The 27,712-nt window shown below is 40.4% G+C and overlaps 1 protein-coding gene across 1 annotated transcript in view; it reads right to left on the bottom strand.

Annotated features, from left to right (window-relative positions):
* The window catches only part of LOC310908570 (sodium channel protein type 5 subunit alpha-like), a gene marked incomplete at its 3' end in the record, with an annotated part of 214,572 nt that overhangs the window by 124,971 nt on the left and 61,889 nt on the right, over positions 1-27,712 (bottom strand). Inside the window, 2 exon segments of the mRNA XM_083859729.1 lie at positions 10,667-10,730; positions 24,608-24,838. Coding sequence (XP_083715855.1) covers positions 10,667-10,730; positions 24,608-24,838 — 295 coding nt within the window.

Genomic DNA, 27,712 nt, shown 5'->3' with positions numbered 1-27,712 from the left:
TGAGAATGAAATTCCCTCTGCTGGCTCTAAGACATCGTGTCTACACAGGACAGGAACATTTTTGTAAGGCTAATTATTTCTGCCAAGAGGAAATGACTGCATACACACACTGGGCTTGGCTGGAAACTTGGTCACCATGTCCAGAGGTGCAGAGTCCTTTCCTTAATCCCTCACTAAAGAGAAATCCCAAGTGGCTCCATTGATCTGGTCTCATTGTTCTTGTTTTAACATTATTACTGATGGCTAAAACAACCCAATGCAGCTGAGAGAAATTCTGCTGGTGGTTACTTTAATGGTGGACTTCAGCCCAGCCAGGGCAGTCATTTGGCAAATTGGGTTTCTTCTACAATAAATTGCCTAAAATCTTAGGCAAAATGCAAATTTTGCCATCAGTATCAATTATTAAGAAGGGTGAGATTTTCCTCTGAATCTCAATTCGTAGAGAGAATTTCCTCTTCGTCTCTTCACCCTTTTGAACAAGAGCCTGGGAGAAAGGGGATATTAAGAGCATTAGGCTGAATTTTCATGGGAAATTCTGGGCACATATTAGAGGATACAAAATCACCCAGGTTCACTGCCAATGTTGCTTTCTAGGAAAACTTTTGAAGAAGAAGAGTTTTCAAGCAAGTGTTCAAAGCACTTTACTCTGCTTGGAAATGTACCCAAATGGAGATACAGCCCAGCCCCTCTGACTTGTGAAAGTGATCAGTGGTAACTCAGAGGAATATTATCTGTTTATAATACAATTAGTATTATACACACATAATAAGTTTTTTTTCATGTTTCATTCTGTCCTTATGGGTCATTTTCCACTGTCTGACTCCACAGTGAATGAACAGTTTAGCCCCAACTGGGAGTGAAACCACACAGAGCTACTGACTCACCCCAGCCCCAGCAGGATGGGGGACAGAACTGGATGAGTAACAGTAAGAAACCTCATGTGCTGAGATAAAGACATTTTAATAGGGCAGAAGAGGAAGATAATAATAATAATAATAATAATAATAATATGAATATGAATATGAATATGAATATGAATAATTACAATGATAAAATAATTAAACTATACAAGTGATACTCAGAGCAGTTGCTCACCCTTTGCTGACCACTGCCCAGCCAGTTCCCAAGCAGGGTCCCCCAGCCAGCTTTCTCCCACAGTTTATATGCTGAGTATATTGTCTGGAATGTCCCTCTAGCCAGTTGGAGTCAGCTGTCCTGCCTGTGTCCCCTCCCCAGCCTCCTCACTGGCAGAGCACGAGAAGCTGAGAAGTCTTTTTACTTAGCAGAAGCACTTCTTAGCAACAACTGAAAACATCAGTGTGTTACCAACATCATTCCGATCCTAAATCCAAAACACAGCACTGCAGCAGCCACAAGGAAGAAAATTTACTCCATCCCAGCTGAAACCTGGAAAACACACTTCTCTAATATTTTTTTCAGCTTTAAGAGGATTCAAACAAGGTGCTGCAGTATGAAAAGCATGAACCCCAGCCCAAAAATGTTGTTAATGTTAGCTTACACCCTCCTTTCAGCAACCAGGCCCTTGAGACAGAATTTCCTTCTTGTCAACTCCTTATTCCTGCTCACCCTCTTTCGTGGCCAACAGAGAGATAACCCACAGGGTATGGGAATGTGTTAAAAACACTGAGAGGAAAACAAAACTCTGCTTCCCAGAAAAACACTACAGAAATTTAGGTGTAAGGCTCTCACATGAGAATATTATTCTGCAACTGACACCATTTCCTCTGAGGATTTTTTTTAAGGAGCCTCAAGATTTTACTGAACCTCTCTCCATGTATGACATTGAGTCTACCCCCTTTGGATTTTTAGCAAACTATTCAGCTTCTTTTACCTCAGGGAAGTGTTTGAGAGGATTGCACTCTCCTCTGATGCACAGGGATGGGCAGCAACAACAAGCTACATAAATATCCCATCCTCCACAGGAGTGTCACAGGATGCTGTTCAATTGATCACAATAAAATTAGTGTCATTGATTCAGAAAAGTTAAAAGCAGAAGCCTACCTACCTATCCATCAGGCTGTAATCATCACTGCAAGCTGGCATTGGTACAGGAAATTGAAGGACATAAGAAACATGTTTGGTTTAAATAACACAGGCTGGGAATGCCAGAGAGCTGTAGCTGAGGGGCATAATTACAAAATGCTCTGTCTCAAGAGTTTAATCTAGGCAAGCCAAGCAACCTGCTGATCCAGGATACAGTGGCCAATAGGGTTGGGCAATAAAAGGAGACTTGTAAAACATCCATGCACTGGATTGTATCTTCCAGATCCTGAAAATATAGGGAGGGTTGTCCATGTGCTACCGGGAGTCAACATCAATGACATCTGTGAGGTGAAGGCTGCACTTTCCTTGGGTTTGGGTTACAAAGGGATACTGGCTTGCTCACTACAGAATAATGAAACACATACCACAGACACAGGAAAAATTAAAAAACCAAACACCTATTTTGGTAAGAATCCCTTAGTGTTCCTGCTTAGGTCACACCTTAAGCCAGAGAATGCAGAAATCAAACTGAAAAGTTTATAGCCAATGTCTTTGACATATGGCTGATTCCTGGGGAATGGAAATCACCCTGGTGGTCAAAAGTAGAACCCCCAAGGTGGGTTTGAAAGTCTGGCAGCCTTTGAAGGACAGACAATGCCCGTGGCCTCCATGGCTGGTTGAGTCTTCCTCAGCCTGTCTCATCTTGCTGAAGTCCACAGACCACAAGAGAGGCTTAGATTTCCTTTAGACCACAGACCTGAGTATTTTTTCCCAGACTTTTGGTATTTTCCTTTCCCTTGACTCTGAGGGAGGAGACAGCAGTCAAAACAAAAGATCATACTGGGGGGAAGAAAGATCCTTCGACTAACATTTGTTCTTACCTGAAAAAGAAACTATCCATTCTAAAACAGGAAAATATTTTTAAAAATTAATGTTGTAAAGGTAACTGGGCATGGAGGAGAAAGTGGGCAAAAGCCAGCAGCACTTCAGCCAAAGCCATTGATGTCAGTGGGTGCTTGATGTGCCCGAAAGCCACAGGTTTTTCTCCTTCTCCTGCTCTTTTTTGTTTTGTAATATTTAAGGCTAATCACAGTTAGAGTGTCTGACTTACAATTCCCCACTAATTACCATCTAAAAGCCGAAATCTGACTTCCAGTGACATGCTTCATCTTGGATAGCTCTGACTGGGAGCCCCCAGCAGGTCTCACTCGCTCCAAGCATCCAAATGGACAGAGAGAATTTGAAGGACATTTTAAAAGCAAGGGAAGGAGTGCCAATTGTCTGAAATGACAGAAGTGCAAGCGAATTGGACCATGTGCTGCAGGGAAAAGGAAAAAAAATGTGATTATGACAAAAAAGAGAAGAAATGCTCAGAATAAAAAGCAACATCAACCAAGAGCTGAAACTGGAGGAGAAAAGAGGAGGTGCCCATGAGCAGGCTTGCTCACAGGCTCAGAGCACCCACTGACCTGTGTACAGGAAAAGTTTCAGCCTCTCTCACTGGCTGCTGGCTCAGGGAGATGGAAAAGCTGTGGGTTCAGCCTGCACACAGGGGAGCAGAGAGAGGAACATCTCCATCTCCTGCAGTGTACCCTGTTCAGGCTCCATGCTGCAGCCAGACAAACATGCTCCTATTTCTTCTGGCTCAATCCAGTGGCCAGACACCAGAGCTTCTGTCTAACCCACCAAACAAAATGTAGGGCAATAATTTGTCATCATAAACATAATGGTAGATTACTGCCTAATGAAGGCTGTAGCCTGTAGTAAGTCTGCTTCTCTCATGTGGCTGATGAGCTTATTACAGCTTTGACTAAGAGGTAATATTACCCCTCCTTAAGAATTGAGTGGATTTGGATTTAATCCCTACTGCTGCTGTTCGACCAGAGACATGATCTTCCAAATACACCACTGATCCCTAGGAATGGGGACTGTTATTATTGTTCCTAAACCTGTATAATTCTTCAAGTCAATCCCATGGCCCCTGTAGCCCCTTTGAGGTGTCATACTTGTTTGTTTAACACACTCAAGCAAGAGGCTTTCTCACCATGAGAAGACCATCCTCACTCTCCTGTCACTGTAACCAGCTCAGAGAAAATGGAAAAGCTTATGTGATTTACATCACAATCTAGGTAAATTCACTTAAAGTGTGCTGCACAGCCTTAAGGTTTGAAACAAATTCACTAGTATTGCTTGATAACCTGGGATGTAATTATGTTTTTAGCTCTAGTAGTCTAAACAACACAGTTCTTTCCAAAATACCCTTGCTCTGGTGACATTTGAAGAGGACACATTTGGAAACTCTGCCCCCTTCTTCACTCAAGCAACTTTTACGGCCTCTCCCACCTGTCAGCCCAGCTGTACCACATCAGGCTGCATCTGGTGAGGGTAATGCACACACCAATCCCATGAGGCACCTGCCAAAGCTCCCAGTATCCCATTTGCTGTAATGGACCCATTCCTGCACCAAGCTAAACACTGGCACACCATGACCTGCCTGACAAAGCTGGGTAGTCCTGACATGACTTGCAACCAGAGCTTTCTCCTGAAGATTTCCTCTTCTCTCCAAAAGTTACTTCTTGTTTCTATTGCACTCTGTTCCTTGTAAGTACAAAACAAACTCTTGCAGTACATCAAGGGGGAAAATACAGTCAGATAAAATGAAAAGCAACAAAAAGTTCTGTTTGATTAAATGAAGACAAGTCACATTTCAGATATTGCTCTTGCTCCCCAGAAGTGTCTATGTGCAACACCTCCACTCCACTCATCCATGGACTCCACCTCTGAAAGGCCAAACCTCCAAGCCAAGAGAGCTCTTCTCACTCTGTTTGTCCAGCATTCAGCACAATATGGACTCAATCTAGGACCTTCTTCTAAAAAACAATTATTAACAACAGCAATAATAATAACACAGATATGAATTGAGGCTGCTTGGAGCTGCCATGGTCCTAACTGCCAGCAGCAAAATAACAGAGTCAGCTGTGTGCAATGGTGCAGCTCCCCAGTTTCAGGAGCAGCTGGGGTTGTGTTGCTGGATGCTGTTTGACATGTTCTGGCAGACACACATTTTTCCAGGCTCTCCCCTGCCAAGTTCTGGGTGAGAGCTGCAGTGGCACTGGTGGAAGCTCCCGATAGCAGCTCTCCTCCTCAGCACGGGGCATGTTTCTTCTCTACCCTTCAGGGGTGTGATAAGCCTTTACAAGGGGCTTTAAATCACTGCATGGAGGATGCATAAAGGCAAAGGAATGTTACTACAGCTCAGAGAGATCAAAGTGCTGCATGGCTGTATGTGTAACGAGTGCGCTGACAGGAGGCTGATGAGGAGAAACTGCCACAAAAATACTGCTTTTGGTGCTCATAGAGACTATAAAAACAGGCATCTGATGCAATTTTATGTGTGGGTATTAATTACCTTAGTAAAATGCCACAACACAGAAGAAAACAAAAGGGTGTTTTTTTCTGATAATGCCTTAGAGTTAGGACTGACACAAAAACTTTGAGGAGTGCTACAACACATGGTCATTCCTTCATCCCTTATATGCAATGAGCTCAGTGACAGAATTTACCACACCAAAGAGAATCTTGCCCCAGAGTGTACATTATTTTAATGTATCCTGTTAAGAAAAATCAAGGTCATAGTGAGAATAAAGGTAGCTAAAGTTTCTATAGCAACAGTTACTAGGATGCAGTTGCCAAAGGTGCTTTCTTGTTGTTCCTGAAGTAGATTTACTGGCTGCTTTTTCCTTCCTGTTCACTAGTCTTTTTTGGTAATATCAGTACAGACACGATGCAAATGTGCTTTCATTGTCAGTATGATCTTGTAGACTATTCCTGCCCATGAGTTGAATACACAGGACATTTCATGTGTAAGGTAAAAAAAAAAAATAAAAAAATGAAGCAGTCTGACCTTGAGATCCAAATGGGGCACAACTGACTTAAACCATGTACACTTTTCTGAAAAGCCAGCTCCTTGTAACTTGCAAATGAAAAAGTGAACAGAAAGAATTTAAGTTTCTCTTTTGTGTCTGTTTGTTTACTTTGTACATCAACAGCATCTTGTCTCTTCCTCCTAATGGACACATTTTCTCGCTGTTTCTGTTGCTCAAGCAAACCTTTAGGCAGGAGGGGAAATAAAAACAGCAGCCTAAGCACAGCATAAAAACCATCTCTGTGAAATTACAGCAGGATGAAAGTGGAAATGCTTTAGAGCTGAAATCTATCTTCCTTTCTCACAGACCGATAATTCCACGCTGCTGCAGCCCCCATAAAAGTCTTTATCTGTGGGGAAGGAGGGGACTCTGGTCACCTCACCAGAGTGAACAGTTAAATGTCACCAAAAGGGGACAAGCTGGAACTGTACAGGATGGTTGGTGTGGCCTGACAGGGATGTGTTCCACTCTGGGAATCTGCTCTGGTGGTGGTGGCATCCCGCAGGATGCCTTGTTGGATCCAAAGGTGGGACCAGGAGGGCAGACATATAGGATGTGTGTGTGTATATATATTTTTATAGGAAGGGTGTGGTGGTGCCTGCTGTTACCTGCTGCTCTTCAGTCTTCACAAATCATGCTCCACTTGATGCCAGGACTTTATTTCACTAAGGAAAGAGCACTTTCCACCTAAGACCTCCCAAATATTTGATCATTGTACTGGATCTTTACTGCACATTCCTTGAGGCTGAAACAAGGTGTTCAACATTGGATAAGATATATACTGGGGATTAAATTGAAAAGCAAATTTACAGAATTTGTAATCCATTTTTAAAATCAGACTCTCTGAGCTTTCTCCATTTATTTTAAACAAATCAAATAGAAAATGCTGAAATTGCGAAGAGAAACAATTTGCCTATATCCCAGTGCAGCCACATCCAAAAGAACGACTAAATTTAACCTCCAAATGCATCTAAAAACATCAACGACTGCAAATACACTACTTTTTTGGGGTCTTTTTTGTTAAGAGAGTGTTACTCTTAGCACTGCTCCCATTGTGACCAATCTGTGACACACAGAGCAGAGCATTTTTCTATCAGTGCAGTTTTCTGAATGTGCTTGTTGTGAAACACCAAGCACGTGTCACTTTGAGCCAAAGAATACCTTTGATCAAAATAATTTGATTTTCTCTCGTCTCCAAAAGTTACTTCTTGTTTCTGTTGCACTCTGTTCCTTGTAAGCACAGAGCAAATTCTTGCAGTACATCAAGGGGGAAAATGCAGTTGGATAAATAAAATGAAAAGCAACAAAAAAAAGTTTGGTTTGATTAAATGAAGAAAAGTCAAATTTCACGTATCAGGAAGGTTTCTGAGGCATCACATGGGAAACCTCACAGACAGATTAGCCCTTGTGCACCTGAGAAATCTGCCATCTTCCTGACATTCCTACCATGTCTGTGCAGCATAGTTTTTAAAGTACATTCTTGAGGTTGCTTGAGCATATCTAAAAATGCAAATAAATGGTTTTTTTTTTCTTGCCTCTGCTAGGTCAAGTACTGGAGACATGTTTGCTGCAGCTGACTGACATACATCTATTCAAATCCCTTCTGAACTGGAATCAATATCAGCTAGATCCATTACCTCCTGCTTTATTGGCAGCTTGCGTTCTTGTTCAGAAAACAGTCCCTCCTAGTAATGTAATAAAGCCCCCACCTTGGAGATAATTAGATTGCCTGTGATATAGAATCCACTGATGATCATTTCCCTGCTGATTTTGGCTTGCTACTCCAGCTCAGGTTGCAGTCTCCATCACTACACGCTCTTACATTAGACCACTTGAGCCTCATCACCTAACAATTGCCATAGCAGATTTATTTGGATTTTTTTTTTAACTCTTCCATAATAACAGCAACCAGACAAACCTCAGAGTGTCATTAACATGCTTTTAAAAACGCACTGAAATGGCTTTTTCAATTACCTCAAGATTTAATATCCTGGCCACAACACAGATATCCCTCACTCTAACAAGAAATGCTTCCAGGAGAGAACACATGACACTCACTGCCCTTCCCAGAATTTCCTTTGGGTCCTCAGTGTATCCCAGAGGCTGATGAATTCAAACTTGTGAGCAAAAGCACATTCCTCAAAGGCTATGAGCCTCAGACATGGCCTTTTCAGCTGTCTTTCCTCACCACACCTTCCTGGTGCCTTGATGGGTTCCCAATTCAAGAGTCCTCACTTGTCATCGATTTCATTACTAATAAATGAGGGAACCACAACCTCAGGCATCTACTTCCTCTAAAGTCCCTTCCCTTGCTCCTGTGGTGCAACCTGCCCCAGAAGGTCTCAGGCATGCAGATTTTGGTTTGCTGTTGAACTCTCTTGCTCTTGGCTCCAATCATTGAAGGGTGAGAGAAAATAAATCCATATGTTAGATATGTCTGCCTGTAAATGATGCTCTCCTTGTCCCAACAGGTGGGAATATATGACTTTTCACATCCCCTGGGGCCTGAAGATCATCTTTCTAATTATCTTCATGTCTTTAAACACGAGCAGTGGATGACTGGCAGCAGGTCTGTGCATAGAGTATAGTGTATGAGAAAACACTTGCTAATCCTGAGCTAAAAACCCCAGTGTAGTAGGAACATTTATTACCCATTTTTAGGCATTTAAGCTCAAACCTTCCCCAGTGGTATTAAATACTTAACTAAAACAGCAGAAGGCTGAAGAAGAAAGAACCAAAGCATAAAGGGAAAGTTGGTTTCCCTTGGTGTCACAAACACTGACAGTTTTGATGTATTTATCAAAACAAGTACAAGAACACTGGGTTTGAAGGTGTCATTTTCATCCTCTTATACTCAAGAGCTGCAAGTTCTCCCCTGGCTGTTTCAGGCTGTAACTCTCTCATGGGCACAGTGTCTCCACCAGAGGTTTTCTCCAATCATGGCTTTTTGCTGCAATTTATTAACTTTCATGGGAAGAAAAAACAGTGGTTTTGCTCATTTGCCTTGCTAGAAACTAACCCTTAAATCCACACAGGCTGCCAATATATAAATACTCCATGGATTTTGGATTGGTATTTAACTTCCCACCAGTTGAACAATTCCAAAGCAGTAGATATCAACCCTTTCGGCATTGCCCATGAGCTTTCCACCAGCACAGCTCAGGTCATCAGTGAGAACAATGAACATCCCATGACACACAAAATATTGTTGCTGTGCAGAGCACTTGTTTTTTCCCAATATTATTTTGACTGTTGGTTTGCAAAGGCTGACTTTCCCCAGCACAATGGAGATTGCCAAATCCTGGGATTCCCGGGAAACATCCCAATAGTCTTGGAGTTCTGCCTGAGCCTGGATAAACACAATGTATTACAATCAACAAAGGCCTTAATTAATGGATGCTGACATTGTACCTCCCGAGGAACAAACAAAGGGGAAAGCATGGCCCTCTGCCCAAGCATCTTAGAGTTTAACTCAGGCTGGCAACACGGATCAGACACACTAGGGCTGCAGAGGGAAGGCTGACACTGAGCTTTCCCTTTGTCTTATGTCAATACAGATACAGGCAGTGGCAGCAGAAAACATCTCTCCCCGGGACCTGAGGGCTTTTCTTGCCTTTTTGTCCACTAGCAAGTTCAGATTTTATGTTCCCTTTATCTCCCTGTTGCTTCCCTGCACAGACATGCCTTTTTTCTCATTAAATTACTCTTAAATGATTTTTTTTTTTTTTGCAGTCTTCCACATTTGGTCCTACCAGCTCAGAACATGTCCCTCCAGAAGCAGATCATCCCATCTCCTCCCCTCTCTTGGCCTAAGACATCCGCTTCCCTGGTTCAAATGCTCTCACATATTTGGCATAAAACCTCCTCTGTCCCACTACTCCAAGGTATTTTCCACCTTTTCCTACAACTCCTAACAGCCTGCAATCTTTGCATGGCTTATAATTTCCTTTACCCACAGAAGATACCATCTCTTTCCATCCTGTCTGAACTCCTCCACTTCCATCAAGATCATGAGAAGCTGTCAGATAAAATCACACATCCTGACAGTGCACTTGGACCCTGGGGATGGGATGCAGGAGGAACCACTGGCATCTGTAGATGGCAGGGATATGAATAAAGTCCTTCATGCAGAGGATGTCAATACACCCCTGGATCTCTTCACTGTCTACACAATGAGAAAATGAAATACATGTAGTCTACAAGCAAATCAAGTGCAAATGCAGACCACAATTCAAATCTGAGTACCTTCCCACTTCCAAAACATCCTATTTTTGGGACATTTGTTGATTTGTTTATCTTCCTTTGCCAAAAGCCAGGAATTCATCATCAGTTTAAATCCCTCCAGGTTTTCTGTTTCCATTCCTGTTTCATTTCCATTAGAATACTCTCCACTCAGCCAAAATTTTACTTAGTTTTCACTATTTTTTTACTGAAAAATTCAAATGTATTGAGAAAGAACTGTAATAAGGCCCCTAAAGATTTTAAACCTGAATAAGTGACACACAGAAACTTCTCTTCCCTGCAGTTGAGAAAATTGTATTACTATGCACAATATTGTCATAATCCTCTCTACTATTATGCCTAGACAGAAGGAAGTTGAAATATCTACTTCATGCTGGTGAAAAGTGGACAGAACTAGGGAAAATGTAATAATAATAATAATAATAATAATAATAATAATAATAATAATGGCAACAAAACCACAGCAGAAATGAAGATATTTTTAAAGTACTTACCCAGCATCACTGCTGTTGCCACACAGTAACACATCTTCTGTACCATTTTTTATGAAATAGTTCACTGCAACATAAATAGAGAAATGGATTTTTAATAAACGCATTCTGGGGATGATAAAATTCAAAATATCATCCAGCCACCAGCATATTCAATTGGGACAGCAACTGAGAGATGAATGGTACGCTTTTGCTTTGTTTTGCTAATTTTAACTTCTATAAATTAGAAATATGTATATATTTTTTCAAATCTCTGTAAGCACTTGCTGTTTGCATTCTGAATCTGACCAGTTGAATAAGCTGACAATGGGCTGTGGGTAATGTGCTTAGGAAATTCTATGCAGCCATGTCCCCCTGTTCAAACCAAGAACATTGTTACTAAATTCTGTAAATGAAACCAAACCATATGCTAGCCTGTAACTTTTAGTCTCTGCACTGATGAGACACATATTAATTGAAGTTTGTGGCAGAAATTACTGACTCATAGGTTAAAAATGTAACCATCTAAAACTCAGAATGCAATAATATTAACAAAGCAGCCCACTCCCTCAGTCTGGTAGATTCTGCTCAGCATGGAAAACACACAATATAAAGCAAAAGAAACTAAAAAAACCACCCTGTTAAAGATCAAACAAACAAGGAAGTATTCACAAAGACAAATATTTATCACTGTAGTCATCTGTAATGGCAATGGAGAGAGACAGACACTTCTCAAGGGAGCCTCAGAGGAGTAAGCTAAATTTAAGTGCTGTGGATCATCCCCAGGTTAACTCTCAATAAAGACTTAAGAAAATTAGCATCTCCAGGCTAATGAGAGACTTTGCATACACACTTCTTCTCTACCCAGCCAACCAAGTCTAACATGCAGAGTAACAAAACAGAAGGACAATATCTTCTCAAAAGGATAAACAAAATCAGTGTTATGGAGGGAGCGTGAAGAAAAGATGTTCTAAGAAGCATCTCTAAAACCTGGATGGTGGCAGGGAAGAACAGACAGAAGCATTGCTCTAGAAACATAAAAAATGCAGAACAGAGGTGTGCAGCTCACTGAGGAAAGGTAAATAATCTGGTGTGCTTTGCTGCAGCAGAGAGGATGTGATCCCCTCTTGACCAAGACATGATGGTGGCAGCCTTGCCTGGTAAGGTTTGTGAGCAGAGGAGCCTCTGCAGATGCTGCTCACAAGAGGTTCTCCAGTCCAGGCTAACCCTCTGCTGTGAAATGTTTTAAAAATCAAGAGTGACAGCTTATCCAGGCGGGCTATGCAGAGAATGCTCAATGGCTCAACCCCTGAACAGATGTGCTGTGGCTTTCCCAGTGAGCTGTGAGCAGTGGAAAAGCCCTGCTCTGCCGCACGCCAAGAGGGAATTACTGCCCAGGAGCTTGTGGTTACAGGGGCACGTGGTGGTGTTCACAAGTTATCAGGGCACAGATCCTGCTCAGGTTGGATGCTTTTCCACTTTGTCTGGCCACGTGGGCTTTCTATGGGAGCACCTTGTGTGACAGCAACTCTCAGGACAGAGAATGGTTGAGGATTGGGGATCGATCTCCACAGACCAGGGAAAGACGCCATGTCTGTATCACCTTCCCCTCCTCCAGTTCTGCTGGGCAAGGGCTTGTGCTTTTCTCAGGACAGGTGGCCTTTTATTTGAGTTACACAAACACACCAGACCACTTTCTCTCTGAGCAAGGACTTGTGCTTTTCTCAGGACACATGGCATTTATTTGAGTTAGAGTCAGTGGCACAAACATGCCACTTTCTCTCTGAGCTAGATGGTCTTTAAGGTCCTGTCCAACACAAACCATTCCATGATTCTAGGATTCCAGGTTTGATTGAAATTCTGGAGCACAGTGTTGGTTGAAAACCAAAACTACACCTCCTGGTCAGCCAAATCAGAAGGTAAGAACAGAGTCTGGGCACAGGATTATGTAGGACAAGGGTTCTCTGTGTGCAAACATGAAATCTGAAATCTCAACAACAGACAAAATAGTGTTGTCTGCTGGTGACTTAAGCATTTACATTTCTAAAACAGGTAAGCATTTCTAAAACTTAAGCATTGACATTTCTTTGGCAGGTGCCAAAGAGCCCCAGGAAATGCAGGCTGAGGAACTGGCATGTAGGTGCTGCTGGGAGGGCACATCTTCACCATGGGGTCTGTGCAAGGGAGTGCCACAGACACTGTGGCATATAAATTTGATAATTTTATTTCATAATAATTTATTATTTCATAATAATTGATAAACAAAGGCACTGTGACAAACCTCAGGCTGAGGAAGAGGAAGGGAAGAGGAGATTCCCCCATTCCCCACTGATAAATGAAAGGGGGATTAGAGTTTTATACCCAAGGAGACAAATTGCTGTATTATCAAAAATATGCACAACAATCAATCTTTCCTTCAAAGCCCATTGGTCTGGGTTTCAGTCAAGCCTGCTGGGCAATCAGAAAGCTGGAAGAAGCAAACAGGCATCACTCTTGCTTTAAAGAATGAACAGCCTTGGTACCATATTAACTCATGGCCTCGGCTTCCCATCAGTTAGCTCTAGTGTGGACAAAGAACTAGAAACTCCTTTTTCATGCAGAGCAGGATTTTCTCTCTGAAAACTGCTCAAACTGAGCAACGCCACCTGAAAACACAATGATTTTTTCACTGCCTTGGAAGATTGAAATTAATTTTTGTTTTTCACCGAAAAATTTCAGCTTGTGAGTGGGGAAAAAAAACAGGAGAACAAATATGGAAAATAAAATGAAACCCTCTATTTTAGGTGTTCACTTTTGGTGGTTTTTTTTCATTTTTAAAGCCAAAACCATGACCTGTGTGTGTTGTGTACATAAACTTCATGCAATGTGCCATTCTTTCCAAAGGTAATGTAATTTTTTTTTTTTTCTACCAGCTTTACTAAAGTGTTGATGTTACAGTCGTAGGGTACATGTTGTTTTTGAGGAATTTTTCTACAGGAATTTCCAGAGTAAGGTAACTACTTGGTCACATTAAAAGAAGTAAAAACGGTCTGAATAACAAGGTCTCCTTCAAGTCCATGTTCAGCCTACTACACTTCACAAAGCAAATAACACTGGCCATAATTTTAAAGTCACTATACGCAAGTGGGGAAAATCACAATTTTTCCATGTATATTCTTGCAATATCTTCCTCCCAAAGTCAGTTCCTCATAATTTTGTCTGTTTCATTCTACACTTTTTTCTGATTTCTCATTATCTTCCAGGTTTCTGCACTACTCCCTCCCACACCACGTGATTGTAACAGAATAAACATTCACAACTTCTCCACTTGTCAAATTAACAGGGGAAAAAATAAAGGCAAACTTCCTCAAGCAAAAAAAATAAAATATTCCAATTAAAAAATATGCTCCAGCTTTTGTTTTCCACACTTCTATCACACAACTGAGCAGAAAGCCAGTAGGGTACACAGACTGCAGGGTAGAAATTTTCCTCATTTCTGTGTGAAGGAAAATTTTCTCATTCAAAAAACTAAGAAAGGTTGAAGTCAGCTTAGAAAACACAGCTTCTGCCTCTGGTTTCTGCTCTTCCTTTGAAGGCCCTATTGAAATGTTATTTTGACTTGCCTTACAACAAATTGATTCCAATTAAAAATAAAACCACCACAACAACCCCATACATTATCACACTCGCATAAAGAACAACATTCAAATATCATTAGTCACTGCCCAGAGAAGAGTCCTCTGGCTGACTTTCTAACAAAAACTTTCACAGAGGTGTTTGTTATCTCAGACTATTTATTGCAGCCACACGGGCACTCACTGCTCAGAGACTTTCTCACTGTGCTGGGGCTGGCACAGAGCACTGACAGCCACCCCACGCCCCCATTCCAAATTTAAAACGCACTCCAGAGAGCTCCATCTCCTCACTGTTGTGATACGTGGCACAGAAAGGAAACAGACAACACCCCCTCCTCGCCCTTTCGCCCACCGCTTTGCCTCCTGGTAATACAGGATAATTAAAAGGAATCCTTGCTGCACTTGCTGTGTGCACACTGTGTCACACACGGCGGAGCCTCTAATAAATGAAATTGAGTTTGGAGATGAAAAACATGCCTCACAAAAGCCATGGAACAGGCTGTATTAAGGGTGTTATTAGGGGAGAAGGCTTGGGAGAAAAAAAATATGGCACTGCCAGTTGGTTTTATCTGGCTAAAAAGGTTTGCAAATAATTGTAATCATCAGTTACTCTCATGTTGTTCAGTCCATGGCAGGAGATCTGGCTCTCCTTTGCTGTCCCCTGGCATTTGCTGCTGCTGACCCTTCTGCTGAGTTTCAGTGGCTCTTGGGTGCTCTCCTCTCCTTGCCTCCCATCCTCCCTCTTTCCCGGGGAAATCCCTTCTAGCCCAGCTCTCTGCTGCCTCCAAACCCTGTAACCACCAGGAAGGACATTTCCTGAACTCCAGTTCAAAAAGGAACACGAGGAGTTATGGCCAAGGTGGTTGGGTGGGGAGAGGGAGCAGAGATCAAGGGGACAAACTTTATGTACAGCATTGGCAACTGCATGACTTTGTGGTAAACACAGCCTGGAATTCTGGGCATGAGTTGTCCTGCAGGAGATATGGAGGGGCTGGGAGGAGGCTGTAGAAAATCATACAACCAGGTGGTGAGAGGAAAGTGGTCTCCTTCAGTTTGAGTCTCTCTGGTAGGCTCCTGTTAGTGCTTCCCCAGACAAGTGAGAGAAACAATTTTCCTGCCAAGCTCAGCAGTTGCCACAGCACAGAAAATGTCTCCAATTTTGACAGGACAGCTTTTTCCCCCTTTGTGAAAAAGCCACTAAAAATATCAGTCAAGTCCTCTTGAGCTAGATGGCTCCCGTGCACTAGGAAGAGGCTCTGAAAGCCTCAGACATCCACAGGACCTGTTTGTGCTGCTCACATGGTCTGAGGGAACAGAAAGCACATCAGGAGAGGAGGAAAAACGCATCAGGAGCTTTTGGAGATGTGCACTAGAGGAGAACAGAGAATTTAGATGCTGTCAAATTGGCTTGTGGACCTTGCCAAGCCCAGGAGCATCCCCAGGAAGACAAGACAGGAGACGATGACTAGCAATAAACACACATGCTGGCTTTTAAACATCTTTTTTGATTTTTTTTTCCAGATAACCTCCTTCAATGCCTCTGCGCCTCCCCAGTCACTCAGACCCACACTCTGTGGGCTGTAAGGTACATTGCATGTAACTAAAAGCCTATTTAGTACCACTTGTTTAGACATATGCTCAACATGAATAGGCAGCAAAGTGCTGAAGTGTGCTCTCTGGAAGTTTTGTAGAGGTTTTTTGTGGTTTGTGGAATTTTTTTCATATGTTTCACACAAAAGAATTAAAAATCAAAAGCTGTTTCAAAAGTCAAATGCATTTGTGATTACAGACAGAAGATGGACAAATAGGAAAAAAAACCCCCAACTTCTGCACTTACTGTGATAAAGAAAACAAATAAATTGGATCAAAAAATGGCTGAGAGACAGAAAACACAGGTTTAGATGAAAAGTCAGTATGCAGGACCTCTGTAGTCTAATGGAGGGCTGCATTTGCACTTCTTTGTTACATTGATAAGTACAAGGGGAACAGAGGGTGAGCAGAGAGGTAACAACATCTCCTATACACAGTATTCACCAAGTGAATGAAGTCTGAGACATGGACTGAATGAGGAACACTAGAAACACCTACTCCACTAAAAAAAAGGAGAGGAGAAATACAAAGTGGAATATTAAGTTGTCAGAAAGTGAAGCAAAGCAGAGAAGGAGAAAATCTCACCTATTCATAACCTTGTCAGTCCTTAAATTCCCTGTATCACTTCAGATAAGAGAGATGGATTCTCTTTTTTTTTTTTTTTTTTTTTTTTGTTTTTTTTGTTTTTTTGGTAGGGTTCCTTAGTCAAGACTTTTATGTAACATGAAGCTACGATCAGAGCAAAGCGTAATATTGATATACAGGAGGGCCATGCTGGGGTAACATATAGGGAAGAGCTGATGGACAGTGGCTTGTTTTTATCAGTTCTGTTTAATAACTTTTCCAATGATCTGGACAAGGGGATCAAATGCAGCCTCAGTCAATTTGCAGATGACAGCAAGCTGGGTGGGAATGTTGATCTCCTGGAGGGCAGGAAAGGCTCCTCACTCTCTACAACTCCCTGACAGGAGGGTGCAGCCAGGTCAGGGTCAGTCTCCTCTCCCAGAGAACAAGTGATGACAGGACTGGAAGAAATGACCTCAAACTGCAGATGAGGAGGTTTGGATTGGATATTAGGAAATATTTCCTCATTGGAAGGGTTATCAGGCATTGGAATAGGCTGCCCAGGGAGGTGGTGGAGTCACCATCCCCACAGGTGTTTAAAAGACGTGTGGATGTGACACTTGGGGACAGGGTTTATGGGTGGACTTGGCAGTGCTGGGGTAATGGTTGGACTTGATGGTCTTACAAATCTTTTCCAACCTAAATGACTCAATGGTCCAGAGGAAAGATCACTTGCAATGCTTTCAATAGGGTGCCTGCCAGACTGGAAAGTATTGAGAAGGGAATGAGAATGACTGGGGAAATTTAAGAAGAGCAGCAATGGAAAAAATGGGCATCTTTTATCCTAGAAAAAAGGTGACTATCACAGTTTAAAAATAGCATGTATTCTGGAAAAGGAGAACAGGGAGCTTTGTGTGCTGCTAGTGACAGGAATGTGATAACAGTGTTTTTTGCCTTAAGAAAATGGAAGGGGAAAAAGAAAAGAAGAATTCTCAAAACTAAAGATAAAGGAAATATTTTTCACTATATTTCCCATTTGAACTGCTGAAGTTGCTGCTGCAGGCTGCCCCTGTGGGCAAAACATTCAAAGAAAGATTTGTTGCCTGTGTAGATAAGGATATCCTGAGTTACAACAGTTAATAGAAAATTAGAAAAATATCTATACTTTGAGCTCTACTAATCGTTTTCTGGAGCAAATGGGGCTGTTTGGTGCCACAGAGAGATGCTGCTCTGGGTATGCCAAGGCCAGACTGAGCCTGGGAATTCCCATATTTTATCTCCACCACACTTGGGGGAATCCAGCACTGAAGACAATTAATATACAGGAGAAAGTATATCTTTAGTTTTTCCTTAAAACCAGTGCAATAAAAGCAAGCAGCAATGCAAGTTATTCTCTGCTCACAGTGCACCTGGGCTGAGTGCTCAGAGGTAAAAGCAGATTCCTCTTGCCTTTGCAGTGCACTTTATTGCTGAACCTGGAGCACGGAGCAGTCCATGGTCAGGACTTAATGGGCACATAGAAATTCCTTTTAAAGGCACATCACTGTTCAAGTCAGATGGTGTTTTAATTCTGTAGCTTATGAACAATTTGAAGGTGCAGGAAAACTATGAAAATGTTTAGTCTGAATTTCCCATGGCAGATCTTTCCTCAAGTAGATCTCTCCTTTCTATGAGCAGTGATGAGAACAAAATGTGTAACTGAGACAGAAATCCTCCTGTTTTACAAAATATTTCAAGTATTTCCAATATAAGAACTTCATCTTTCACCACAAGGCTGAAAAAAACCTCACTGGATGGTCAGGAAGAGACTGTATTGGATTCAGCATTATCAATTCCTATGTTTTTCTGATCCTTGTATTTTCTGATGGGGCTTTCTTTTTCTATTTAGCTTAAAAAATTAAAGTGCACAGGTACAATACCCATGTTAGTAACATATCAGAGCATTAAGTTTTGAGCATTGATGAAGCTATTTGTCAAAAGACCCACAGCACATGAACAAAGCCACAATATTTACAGTTAAAGTAAAGTAATGTCAATAGATTCCATGCTGACAAGCACTGTCTGAAAGCCCAGAGAGGTTCCTTGTTTTAATCACTGCTTCATATACAATCATACATAATAAAACACCCATGCCAGTCCCAGCTTGATTTATTGCTTCTCTCTTTCCTCCCACCTCCATAATTATTCATCAAACACTCTCTGTCTTCTATTACCACCTCAGACAACACCTCAAACACTTCAGCTCTCCCCAAACTGGCTACATTTATTCTCTGACTTGGACAAAATTCTTTTCTCTACAGTTCCCATATGGATTCAGAGCATTGGTTCATAGAGCTCCATTTCAGAGGTTCATAGAGCTCCATTTCAGTGGTTCTGGAAACAAAGATGATTTCATCAGGGAGAGATAACAATCAGGCACAGAGCTTAGGGAAGATACCCACAGCCTCATCTACATGCAGACACACATTTCTATATATTCACAGAGCTGTGCCTCAGCATCTGTTCCACACAAGGCTTTGATCCTTTCTCAAGTGCCCAAGGCGGCCATAATTTGGATGGGTATCCCCAAAACTTCGCATGCTCTATACATCTTTCTAAATATAGAAGCAGCCCTAAGTCTTCCAGGTCTAAAAAATATATATATTAATTTTGATCTAGATTTTTTTCTTTTGAAAGGTGTTTTGTTTTTTTCCCCAGACCACTGTTAAACACACAGTTTGGCTCCAGAAGAAAAGAAAAATCACTGCCATGAAGTGATTGCCAGAAACTACTCTAGAAGAAAAAGTAACAACCCTGAAATACTTATTTTGAACTATAAAAATAGTAGCTAATTCCTCCCACTAAATGGCTCATAAAGCTTGAACATTCAGTTATTTTACTTGGGTTTTTTTTTTTTTTTTTTTTTTTTTTTTTGGGGGGGGGGGTTTTTTTGGTTTTTTTGGTTTTTTTATGTCAATTTCTTGGACAGGAATATCTAACAGAAATTACAGGGTTGCTCTTTTTTATCTTCACAGATTCTGATTTTGAGAGGAAACATATATAAAACACTTCAGAGTGTCTTAAACAAGATATTTAGTCTAAAGAAAGAGAAAATGCTGAGGTTTAAGACTATCATTCCATAAGTGACTTTATAATTTATTTATAGTCTTAAGGTCCTTCTCTAAAGCATTTTTTTCTTATGTTTTCATCCCTTACATTAAACCCTGCTCAACAAAAGGACTCACATTTCTACTTACTGACTAGTCAATAATCCATTTTCATAATGGAATACATAAATGACATTAAAGATTCTAAAATCATCAGCTACATGAATCAGCTACACTCAGTCCATTGGTACATCTCTAAGCCAGTGACACATTTGACATCCTATAGCTTTTAATCTGTTCTAACTCGCACATTCATGAAGCTTCACTTCATCAAATAAGTCTTTAATTTAAACACCACACCCCAAGACAGGCTTTCAAGACTGTTATTTGGAGCTGCTTTCCTAGAAATCTTCACAAGAGTTGAAATTAAGCTTAGAGTTTTTTAGTCAGCTCGTATTTCTGAACTATTAACTCTCCTAATGATAACCAACAGCTCAATGACTTCGATATTGATATATTGATCTCATAATTTTCATAATGCTGTGGATGTAAGCCATCGTTATTTTCAACCTTTTTTCTCCTCTTATTTCATTTTTATATCCAATCACTGCTGCCTCTAAAACTCCAGTCTTCCAGGTTTGTTATTATTAATGTCTAAAAATAATCCTCCTTGGGCTTATTGATCACAATCTCTTACCAAATCTAGAACTCCAGGTAGGAAAATAATTACCTATCAGTAGTCACCATTTTCCCAGATGAATGATTGTCATTTTACCACTGGCACTTGATGAGAAGAATATTTTAGCCTGATTTTATCTGATGCTCAGCTGTCCCTCATCCCACAATCCATTCATTCAAAGAGAAGTTGTACAGAGGAAACTGGGAGACCTGATGAGCTATTTCTCCCTTAATCTTCTTTTTTTTTTTTTTTTCCCTCTCTAGGTTTGCAGTGGTAAGCATTACTCATTGGAGACAAAGCCAGAATGGGATAATTTTTCTGACAAGCCTTCTTCTTAGAGGTTGCTGTTTAAATTTTGAGCCATTTATATGGGTGGAAAGAATATAAAAATTCTCTTGTTCATCCTGAAGAGAGGTGCCCAGCAAAAGGCAGATTTTAGATCTGCATCCCCACTGTGAGCTGAGGAAAGACTAAAAATTTGTCTCATCTTGTCATGACTGCTGTGCCCAGTAATTAAGCTGAGACAGCAGAGGAACTCACAGTAACTTAGCAGAAGTTTCTTTCACAGAATTAAGCTTTTAATCACATTGCTGAGAAATTTCCCATCCTGACAGTCTGATCAGAAATATTTGCTGACACTTTTGTTCTAGGACTTTGTATTCCAGTGTCTAGTGAAGCTGAATAGCAGCCAGTTTGAATTTTCTCACAGGATCTCCACGCTTATAATTTTGCCTCTTTCTTCCAAGGTTACCTGGCACTTCCTCCAGCTGCAGAAGCCACTGAAATTATGGCAAGAGCAGGAAAAATGTTGGGTGGAGAGGCAGGAATTCCTTCTGGCATTTAGTGTATGATCATGTCATGGCAGATGGAGAGGAAAACCCAACAATTCTCAACAACATCACCAACCTTGCAATGCAGGATTGATAAGATTTATAGAAAAAAGGCTTTTCTTGAAGACACTGGTAGAACAGGAAAGTACCCATGGGTCTTGAGTATGGAGTTAAGGGAAGGAGTTCCAGAAATCTGGGGTTGTGGTGGTGATTTCCTCAGGGATCAACCAAAAATTGAGAGCTACCACATAACTGTGGTCAAGCCAGTGATGACACAATATTTACAAACTGACTTTTTCCCTTTATATAAAACCAAAATGAGAGGATTGAGAAGATAGATGAGAAAAAAAAAAAAAAAAAAATCCTGCCTGGAGGCAGAATACAGATAAGGAGAGATTACTGGACTTTGTCCAGATATGAAGTAAGTTTTGAATAAAAAAGCAGACCTGGAGCCATCCCAGGCCATCCCAAATGGCTGTCCCAGAGACACAACCAAAACATCCCCTGTGGAAATTGCCCCCAGCACACAGTTATCTCAAACTAAAAAGGGCTTTGAAAGACTCAAAACTGAGTTCTTATCTTTCTTCACACTTCTAAACGACTTAATCTCTCAACTATTTCCTCTACAGCACCAAGAAATTCTTCCTTCTATTACCTTTTTAAGGGGTTTTACTGTTTTCTGTTTTTTCATTCATGCAAAAAACAGTTTCAAGGCACAGGAGGAGGCTAATGCCATTTCAGACGTTCCATGCTGCCCTTTAAAGTACTAAAAACATTCTTAAAGAATCCAAAGCAAATTTTTGCTCTTCAAGAAGAGCAGGACTGTCACATCACCCCATTTTAATTCCCTATTTTGGTGTCCTGATGAACAGAATTAAGAACTTTTCTATTTTTAGATTTCAGTGGTTTTTCTTTACATCCCCCTTTTCCTCTAAAGTATTATGGATCTCTGACAGTACTTCAGGTTTCTGTTTTCTGGGGTTTTTTTGGATTAGTATCCTTGCTCCAAACTAAATGACTCTGGTTTTGAACATTGCTTTTGAAATCTCCAAAGAGCTCTTGTAATTGTCTGTGTTCCTTTCACGTGAACTCTACTATCTCAACATGTTGGCCAATTTTCTTCTCTAGTTCTTCTTCAGAGCAAACACTGACACGATTCTGTTTCTTAATATATTCCTGGTTTTATCTAATTTGGTCTGCCTACACTTTAATATAACTGTATGTATTGCTTAATTCCCTGCAGTACTTGAAATTTGGACTGTTATTAAATTGTGGTCAGTGCCTCTCCTTTAAACGGTCACTTCATTTCACCATAATACTTATGCAAAATGAAATACAAAGCACTGTCCCATCTAGTCACAAAACAAGCCACTCCTTCCATTTCTGAATCACTTTAATGCACCAGTAAACATTCAATGAAAAGCCTACTTAATATTGTTTTCTCTTGGCTAATAGCTAAGCCTCCTTCTTCAGCATTTTGAGGAAGGCTTCATTGCTCTTATTCAGAGCTCACTACCATCTTCTTATAAATCTACTCTTCTTCTAGGTCTTCAGAGGCTGCTGCATTGCCTCAACACTTTCACTATTTAAATAATTTCTGTCTATCCAAAGTAAGTGACAACTGTTTGCCATAATACACCATGTCTTTATTTTCAGATATTATGAAAACAGTCATTGATATTATTATTATTACTTGTAACGCCACATGGTCAAAATTTAATTCACTTTAATCCATTATCTCACAAAGTTGCTATCTTTGTAATAGGTAAATTTCCCCTAGTGATATTAAATATACTTTTGTTACCCTTTTAACCATTGCTGGATTTCCTCTATGGATTTCTGCGAGTGTCTGCCCTCCTCTCCATATCAGGATTACATAAATAAACTTGCTCATGGTATGCTGGAGCAGCTGTACAATTCCTCACATTTAAAGCAGTGTTGCAGCTGGCCCTGACATTATCTGTATTTTAACAGACTCTCCTGTATCACATTTACCCTATTGCCATTTCCAGAGAGCCACACTATCTTCATGGCTCCATTTCTTCCTTTCACCTTTACTGCAGGGCTTTATGCTTCCAGCCAGCACTGTTTTATCCCTCAATGCCTCTGTGAGAGAGGAAAAGCAGCACCTCACACAGCTCTCAGTTATCTCTGTGGGTAGAGGAGCCCTGAAGTGCCTTAATCCACCACAGGTGCACAAATCTTTATCTTGTTCATCCTTATCTCATTGATCTTTATCTCTCTTGATCTTTACTAGTTCCTCACTGGAAGCAGGGGTAACATGGATGGGATAACACTTCAGAAGGTTCCACATCATCCAGCAAAAGTCCAAGAGCTCTTTCCCCTTTCAGCTGATAAGGGGCTCTGATAAGGGACATTGAGAGGACACACAACCTGATGGTCAGGGCCAGATCCAAAGACAACCCTCACTCAGCCAGGGCTTTGTGCCCTGTCCTTCCTTAATGCTGCATCACCCACATCATGCCTTAAAGACACCCATGGTGAGCTTTTCATTCCTTGGAGGAAACCCTCTTAACACCACTGCTTCCAGGGTTCTCAGACCACAGGAGGGGAATTGGGCAGAGAGGCCCGAAGTCACCAGTGGGGAAAGGAGGGACTGACCCTGGCTGAATGCCTGGGTCAACAGAGCCCTGGGTTAAGCCAGACAACTCCCACGAGTCAGATTTGGGGTTTTTATAGTGCAGGTGGCTGCAGGTATAGGACTGTAGGGTCCACAGAGCCAGAACAGTTATCCCATGACACTATGACACTGCCTCTCAACCAAAACTCATGGGTTAATGGGTTGATGGGTTGATTAAGTGGTTCATTTTTCTCCTCAAATGAAATAAAATACAAAAGGTCACTGGTCAGGAGTTTGTAGAGGATGACCCAACCCAAATAACGAATTAGGCTCAAACAGCAAAAGATTTCCTTACAAAATGTCTTCAGAGAAACAACATGCAAACCAGACCCACACAGACAGAGCTGAAATTTTCATGTGATTGCTCAATTCCAGAAAACAGAGCTTTAAAAATATATAAGACACCCTAAAACTGTGAAAATCATCAGTGAGGCAGCTAGGATCTCATAGGAAAGCACCAAAAGTATTTTCAGCATGAACTGTGAAGGCACCATGGAGATTCAGACAAAGTCACCTAGGTCTTTCAAAACCACATAATGATGAGCCAGTAGTCACATTTTGCTGATTCACATACAGACCTTCATCAATATAATTTAAAAAAAAAAAAAAAAAGAAATAAAAAATTAAAAATCCCCACAAAAAACAAAACAAAACAAACAAACAAAAAAAAAGGCCAAAACACACACACACACAAAAAAAAAAAAAAAAACAACAAAAAAACCCCAAAAAAACCCAAAAAACAAAAAAAAAAACAAAAACAAAAACAAAAAAACAAAAACAAAAAAAAAAACAAACACAAAAACAAAAACAAAAACAAAAAAAAAAAAAAAAAAAAAAAAAACACCCCACATACAAAAAAAACCTCAACAAAAACTCACAAAAAAAGAATCAAAACAGAACAAGCAAACAAAAACCCCCAGACCTCAAATGAACAGAAACTACAGGGCAAAGAGGAGCTTACCTGGATCACTAAGAAATTCCTCTGAGTTGTTCCACGTCCTGCCATCCAAATACAAGGAGCCATTGGTGAAGTTATACATGGTGTAATCCCTGACACATTTGTGCCTCAAGTTTCCCATGAAGAGCTGGAGGCCTATGAGGGCAAAGACACTCAAGCAGAAAACGGTCAGGATCATCACATCTGCAAGTTTCTTAACAGACTGGATAAGTGCCCCTACAATGGTCTTCAGTCCTAGGGAGATAAAAGCCGAGAGTTTATAGACTGAGAGACTGAAATATGTCTGCAGACAGATGCTTTTTGTGATGAAAATCTCCATGGGAAGGGGAATCTGGAGGGCTTGGAGTGTTTGCAACTGGATGTCAGAAACAAGAGACAAGTGATCCCTATGAATGCCTGGTTTGGCCTGTTTTTGGACCAAAGTCCTGGAATTGCACAAGCACTGCTTTAAAATGGAGAGGAAGAACTGGATGGAGGGACAGTGAGATACAAAACTATCCATGGATAAAGAAAATATGGAATGTGTTTCATATTTTCATGGAGCTGCAGTAAAGGCAGTAAAGCCTTAATCCCATTGAATTTTGAGAAGGTAAATTGCTTTTAAATCTCTCAGGTGATTCTGATAACTTTATCCCTCACATAAACAGATGAAGAGGTATGGAAATGGTGTTTATTCCCTGATTATTTTTACATATTTTAGTGCCAAATCCAACATGCTGTCCTCATATGAATAATTCCTCTGCCTCCAATTCATTTGCTTAAGACAACAAGAATTTGGGATTAGAAAAAAAGCCAAATACAGGCAATCAAATAAACACAGTGGAAATTATTTGAGTAAAACAACCTAAGGCTCCCACACTACCTGGGCAAAGTAAATAGTTTTATCATATGCTGCCAAAGTAGATAAATCCTCCCGTTGCATAACACCAAAGGCTTGGGTCACACAAATTAGCTTCTTTATTATTATTTCACCCTGTAACACTACTTTCAGTTTATTCTTCCATAAATATTCAGATAAAAATAATTCTAGCTTTCTCAAGTGATAGTTCTTGCTTTTGACGTGTTCCTGGAGATCAGCACTGCTTGAGCTAATTGAATATTACATGATTACAACAGAAAAAAAACATTCCTTTTTAAAAAAAGACCCTTTTCTTCTCAACTGGGGTGCTGTAGCTGGACATTAATATCAGCTGCACACTGGTGGCAATTTTGTAATTTCTTTCCTATTTATATTTAACTAATCCTGGTAAGTAGGAATAAGAGCTTCTGATAATCCATGTCACCAGTATGGCAGCAATAAGAGAAATTGATTTAAATAGAAAAAAAGAAAATGCAAAGAGGAAACAGGAGGAATTCTCCTGGGCAATATTCAGAAGCACATTGATTTGCTCACTGAATATGATCATACACATTAAAGCTCAGTTCCTTGGAATTCCACCCCAAGAGTTTGGCAGCCACAAAGGCTGAGTTAGTGCTGCATAATTGGAAATAATGTGAAAATTACTTCAGGACTCATAGGAAAGCAAAATTAGCTTTTGCCTTTGCTTAAAAATCTCTGGTTAGAGTGAGAGGAAACCAGGATTTCTCAGATAAGGATGAGCTGCTGGAATGGCCAACAGGTGCAGCAGTCCCTGCATCCAGCAGCCTAAAATACTTCACTCCTGCACAGGATATTGTTAATCTTTGAATGATATTAACACATGTAAAATAGCCCATTTAACCAAAAGGCACTGATCCATCAGGTGTGGGCCACTTCCCCCACTAAATTCTTTGTTTGCCTCTCTAAAATTAGCTTGTGGCATGGTAAAGAGGGCAAGGTTAGACAGCTCCCTGCTTTGTTCAAAAATAAAGCATAAAGTATTGCAGGACAAACATTAGGCAAAAGCTGGATTTTCATGCTACCTCTTCTCCTCACCAGAAAGAGATTTTACAAATTAGGTCATTTCTACTCAGGTACTTAGAGAAAGGCTGACTTTGACTTTTTGAACCCATCTGTAGGCTTAGATACTTATTTTCATGCCTAAATAAAAATGAAATATCTTCTGTTAATCTAGTCTTGAGTAAACTTTTTTACCTGAATGGGAAGTAGTTTTAGATGAAGACCAATTCTGAAAGGACTTCTGTGGTGTCACCCTTGCCCAGCATTATAAGACCTTTAAAACAGCCAGGTCTTACACAAGTAGTGAGGTGAGGAAAAAATTTGGAAATGAACTAGAATTTTAATTTTTTTAATCTAATATTCTGACATATTTACAGTGATTCTTATCATTGGTTGTCCTTTGAATGAACAGATGTTCCTTCACTGAAGTTGGTTGAACTTAGGACATCCAAATGCAAACTGAGTCTTAAGAAAAGGAAAAAAATACCACAAATTCTTTAACTGCCATAGTCCCTGTGAAATCCCTGCAGAACATTTATTTGTTTGTAATACAAATACAAACTTGGTGTCTTTATTTGTCCATCTAAGTGCACTAATTAATCTTACTCATCTGGGCAAGGACAGTGGGAGTCCTAATGTGAATAGGGATAATATTATGGAAAAAACCCTAGTCACCAATAAAGACTATCTGTTTTCAACATCAGGCCTCAGTATTGCCAATTTCAAGGTCATTTCATGAAACATGTTTTTCCCAGATTACTTACTGGAGTTTTTAATAGAATAGCAATTCTATACTCTCGGTATTACAAGTTCATCCCTTGCAGGTATCAAATAATTTCTTTATGAGACCGTTTTCTGCTTTACTTCCTTTTTAATTTTTTTTAATTTTTTTTTCATAGCTTACATGCTTCTGAACAATTTAAAAAGATGATGCTTCAGTACTACAATTTCTGTAATTAAAGACCATTTAAAAATAACTTGTACTCTGCCTCCTGGACCTTTGTTAAAACCTTCCAGGAAAACCATTTGGAGAGTGTTATACTTACAGCTGAACTGTTTTTTCTCACCCTTTAAAAATTCTCTCAGAAAATTAAGTAGTATCCATCAAGATGGTTGACACAACTAAGTGCCAAGACTAAGGAAAATATTTAATCCATTGTTCATTCAAATTATCTGTGCCTCTAAAATAGAAGGACTGAGGGAAATTAAGGACACCCAGGACCTCTTGC

The sequence above is a fragment of the Zosterops lateralis genome (genome assembly GCF_965231275.1).
Source record: "Zosterops lateralis genome assembly, chromosome: 1".
Lineage (NCBI taxonomy): Eukaryota > Metazoa > Chordata > Aves > Passeriformes > Zosteropidae > Zosterops > Zosterops lateralis.
This window is presented reverse-complemented; position numbering and strand designations above follow the sequence as displayed.